Here is a 5,360-nt window from a genome sequence, read left to right on the forward strand (position 1 = left end):
ACCGGAGGAGTTCTTCGACACCGGAGGAGGCCTGGTGCACTCGTTGCCGAGGTGGCGCAAGGCAGGGGCTGGTGAAGGTGCATGCGGAGCTGCTGGGCGTGCTCGCCGTCGGAAGGTGAGTGCTCGCCGTCGGCCGCTGAGAGCAGAATCGACTGGGTGCCCAGAGCAGAATCGATTGGGTGCCCAGAGCAGAATTTTAGTTTTTTTTTCTTTTTTTATTTATAAATTTATAGGAAAAATCTGTAAAAATAAATAAATGTCATGAAATAAATATTTTTTAAGCTTGACTTGTTACTTAAATGTCATGAAATAAAAACATTAATTTTAATATGTCATATAAATTGCATTTATTTACACATAAATTATTATATATTTATACATAAAACGATTAATTACATTTAAAAATGTATTTTAAAATTTAATAAACAGTCACTGCCACGTGGCAGCAATCTCACATTTTAAACGGGTGAAAACTGCTGCCCAGTTACAGTGACCCAGAGTGACTCAGGTCACTGTATTCATTCTAACCCAACGGGTGAACTTGCTATGAGGAGTTGACCCAAAATGGGTCGAGTGTGAGGGAGGAAACCCATTTGGGTTGATGCAGAACCCACACCAAAAAGCAGCACGTGAAGGGTTTAGGTGGGGATGTAATATAAAATGTTCAAGTAAAATAGCACCAAGAAGCAGAGAGAAAATGGCACCCAATAGGGTTTATGCGGGACCCACACCAAAAACAGCACCAAATATAAAATATAAAATTATTTAAATTTGGGTACAAGTATGAGTTTTGATATAAAAGTTGAAGATGGAACATGAGTTTGAATAGTAGGTGAGTCAAAATATAGGTTTAAGTATGGGTTTTTACTCACCTTGTTGGAGATACCTTGAGGTTAGTCTAAGTACAAATTCATGTCATTTTAAAACTCTACATCATGAAATTCAAATAATAAAATTCTTAATTCATGGAATTGTAATTCTTATAATTTTAAAATTTCTGTAGAAATTGAAATTACTTTATCCAAACACAACGTAAAGGCTTTCAAAATTTCACAACTAACTCTGATCTAACTAGAATGTAAATAATGAACAAAGTAACCACATCTTGTACATAAAGGCCTAGTTTAGTATTGAGTTTTGGAGATTAAAATCACTTATAATCACCATTTTAGATAGATTTTCTGTTTGGTAAAATTTTAAAATATGTATATAGAACTTTCTAGTTTAAATAATTACGATTTTAGAAAGCAAGTTGAGGGTTGCTTATTTAAAATTGAGTTTTTACACCACAATACTAAATTAAGACAAAAACTACACGGGGTTCAAAATTATTGTCCACGCAAACACACATGGATCGAAATTGCAAGCATGATGTGGTTAGCAAAATGCATGTCTATTAAATAAGTTACTTGCAGCATTATTGCACAATCAGATAACTAGAAAATGCAAACGTGAAACTAGCAAAACGCGTGACATCATGAATTTTTTTTTTTATAAAAAATATAAATAAATATAATTTCACATTTTGTAGTATAATATAAAATGCAGATTTTGACATTCGCGACCGATTTCAATAAATGTAACTTAATAAAATGTCATTCGATCCAGAATTCCAGATCTATCAATTTGTGAATATTAATTAGAACAAAAAAACAAAATAAAAACTTAGAACAAAAGAAGAGAACAAAAGGGAAGTGCTTCAAACCTGTAAGAAGCTGGAGTCTTAGGCCAAAAGCGGTAGTTAATGGTAGAAGGTGGCCAAATCTTATGGAACAGATGATCCACCCACCCTTTCTTCCCTTCCAGTTCCTTCTGCAAAAATGTACCGTAACCCTCCACGGACTTTGAGTTGGGATCTTTTGCGTAAACCTCTTTCTCCTCCTGCGGGAGCTCAAAGAACTCTTTTCCGACGGCCTGTAACTTGGATATGGCCTCGTTGGAAATGTCATGGTTCACGATTTGGTACATGCCCCAGTCGGTGCTGGCCTCGAAGATTTGTTTGAGGAGCTTCTCCTCATCAGGGTCGCTGAAATCAATGGTAGGGCATTCGAGGACTGTGTTAGGGACGGTGGTGATTCCCGGCTGCTCATTCTCCGACCTAATGTACTCCGCCGGGATTGTGTCCTCGGAAATTGTAGATGCAATGTCTTGCACTCTTTCTACCCCCATTTTATCTTCTGAGAAAGAAGAAAGGCAAATGTCTTGTACTCTCTCGAACACGAAAAGAAAGGAGATGGAAGAAAAGGAAAACCCCAAAAGAAAGGTGATATGAAATCACCGAAATGTGAAATGGTTGTGTTGGTTGGAGCTTATGTTATGCTTGTCTCACATTCTTGGCATGAATGATGAACCTACGAGTGGTATTTATATCTGTGGCGACGAGGCATTGAGTTTGGTAAGTAAGACTTTTGGCGAGGAGTGCATGTAGGGGACGTGGCTCAACCCATTTCGCTTGATAGCCCTAACTGCCCCCACTTTTCATGGCCAAAAATCCCATATCCAACTCGAAACAAATCTATAAATTGAACGTTCGTAAATTAACCATGCTATCAGCTCTAAAACCCTACCTTTTCAGTTTTGCTAAAACTATTGTATACACGGCCATATGTAATTACTTTAACTATAGTACGTAAGTTTTATACAACATAACGAGTTATGTTTTTGTTGATATTTCAGTTCTTATTATTAATTATATCGTTAGTTTTGAAAACAAGAGCGTTACATATTCATGGCGTCATTTTTTAAGTTGATGCACTTGTAAAATCTAATGATAAGAGTTTGATACACCTTTTACGGAGTTAAGATTGAATACTAGCTTGTGTACGTACATGGCACAATTGATCGAAGATGAAGCCAAATTAAACTAGCCAGATGACGAACAAACTTCAGACAATTGAGAAATGAAATAGTGATCGTAACATTAAATTTCTTAGGCAAATAAGCATAATATACAAACGGTAAAATCAAATTAAGTATATATATATATATATATATATATATATATATATATATATATATATATATAGGGCCCTTCTACTAAGGGATCCATTTTTTTGACATATATAAGGGATCAAGCATTAGATCTACTTTTCAATCACATTTTTCAATCTTAACCGTTCAGTTTTTAGGTCCTAATATGTAGATCACTTCTGGAAAATTTCATCCAAATTGGTGATCGTTAAGGTGTTCAAAACTGCGAATTAAAATTATAGGCATGAACGGTTCATGTTTGGCAGATTTGATCCATCAATTGATTTCAGTTAGTACGAAGCCTTAACGATCACCAAATGTGATGAAATTTTGCAGAAATGATCTACATATATACATATAAATATTGAATGGTGGAGATGTTGATATGTAATTGAAAAGTTGGTCTAATGCTTGATCCCTCATATATGTCAAAAAAAGAGATCCCTTAGTAGAAGGGCCCTGTATATATATACGGTAACGATGTGGAGCGCACGTCCGCAGTACGCACGAAGCTCCGTTCGCCACCCTCCGGCGCCGATGAAGGCGCGCCACCACCCCAGCGGACTCCAGCAGCGTCCCCGATCACTTTCCTTCCCCGGCGAGTCTGCCGAATTCCAGTTTTCCGGCGAGATGCCGGATTCTAGTTTCTTGTTTATACCAGAAAAACACAATTTTGAGGGTCTTAACGATTACTAAATTAGCTGAAATTTTGCAGAGATGATCTACACAATATTATCTAGATACTAGACGATGGAGATGAGGAAATTCTATCGAAAAATGGTGCAAAAATGAAAATCCTCAACAAAACTGTTGGTGCGGATGTTCGCAGTTGAGACGGACTGTGTGTATATATATATATATACAGTCCCTTTTTGGTTGCAGACATCCGCAGCGGTGCGGATTTTTATTTTTGCATCACTTTCCGATCAAATTTCCTCATCTCCACCGTCTAGTATCTAGATAATATTGTGTAGATCATCTCTACAAAATTTCAGTCAATTTGGTGATCGTTAAGGCCCTCAAACTCGAGTTTTTCTGATATGAACACAACCGGACAGAATTCAGTCCGTCCATTTGTTTTTTGAGTTTGAGGGCTTTAACGATTACCAAATTAGCTGAAATTTTGCAGAGATGATTTACACAATATTATCTAGATACTAGACGCTGGAGATGAGAAAATTCGATCAAAAAGTGATGTAAAAATAAAAATTTACACCAAAGACGTTCGCACCTGAGAATTCATGTATATATATCACACACAGTTATATATTGAGCAAGGCATACACGCACACACGTATATTGAGCATGTGCCATACACGCGTGAATACAAAGTTTGATCTTCGATGAGAATCTATGACTATCACAATTGACAAGTCTCTACTGTAACTTACGAGTCAGGCCTTAGCTAGGTCCCATTTGGTGGCCAATCATCTAAAATATCCCAGAGCTATATGTCAAAAAGAAGGGACAATGATTTAGGATCCGCGATGCCAATAAACACTTGTACTTTATATGGTAATGATCAACAAAATTTAGCTAAAGATGAGAGACGATAACAAAAGAGTAAACGACGGTTTACTATTAATTTAACATTTTTTTACCCCATTTAAATAAAAATCTATTCAGCAACCCAATTCTAATGAATTCTAATAAAAAGACGTCAATACCCTCACCATAATTTAACTCTCTTTCTCCTCTTTTTTCCCGTTCATTAACTCTCTCTCTTAGAAAACTCTCCCACTCTCTTTCCTCTCTCAAATGTGAATCTGATTCCTCTCTCCGGCGAAGCACCGACGATATGAAGCACTGGCGAAGCACCGCATCGGTGACGCTGCCTCGACGCCGATGAGGCTAGATCCCTCACGTCGGTCCTCGTCACCGCCGAACTGATCACCGACACATCTCTGACCAGATCTCTTTCTCCTTCTCTCCTCTGATCTGGAAAGCACACACACTCTCTCACTCTCTCCTCCCGCCGAGACCGTTAAGCCGAAGAGTAGAGTCAAATCCAGATCAGGTTGCCGCGCATCTGAAGTCGACGGCCTCCGATCTCTCCTCTCCGACATCGACGACCTCCAATCACTCCTCTCCGACGTCGCTCGTCAGTGTTCTCCATTGCAAGTTCGACGCCTCTAGAGATCGGATCCCCACTCTCTCACCATCGGCATCTCTCTCTGTTTCTCTCCAAAGTCTGAAGACAGAGGTCGACTTCACTGAATCAAACTGGTTCAATTTCACTGGGTTGAAATGGATGGCGCCGAAACTGTTTTGAAGGCCGCCGTTGTTGTAGAGGATGAGCTAGCGTTGTACCACCGTCGTTGTGGTTTCTGGTTTGTTTTTTCTCATGAACAAACGTTGAGGTTTCTGGTTAACAAAAGGTTTATGTACCT

General features: G+C 38.4%; 1 protein-coding gene across 1 annotated transcript in view; it reads right to left on the reverse strand.

Moving 5' to 3' along the window:
* Nucleotides 1–2,189, reverse strand: part of LOC101295969 (flavonol synthase/flavanone 3-hydroxylase-like) — a 5,333-nt gene extending 3,144 nt beyond the window's left edge. The window contains exon 1 of the mRNA XM_004290789.1: nucleotides 1,706–2,189. Coding sequence (XP_004290837.1) covers nucleotides 1,706–2,169 — 464 coding nt within the window. The 5' untranslated portion in view covers nucleotides 2,170–2,189. The remainder of the gene's footprint in view (nucleotides 1–1,705) is intronic.
* Between the last annotated feature and the right edge of the window lie 3,171 nt (nucleotides 2,190–5,360).

Source organism: Fragaria vesca, linkage group LG2, assembly GCF_000184155.1.
Source record: "Fragaria vesca subsp. vesca linkage group LG2, FraVesHawaii_1.0, whole genome shotgun sequence".
NCBI classification, from domain to species: Eukaryota; Viridiplantae; Streptophyta; class Magnoliopsida; order Rosales; family Rosaceae; genus Fragaria; species Fragaria vesca.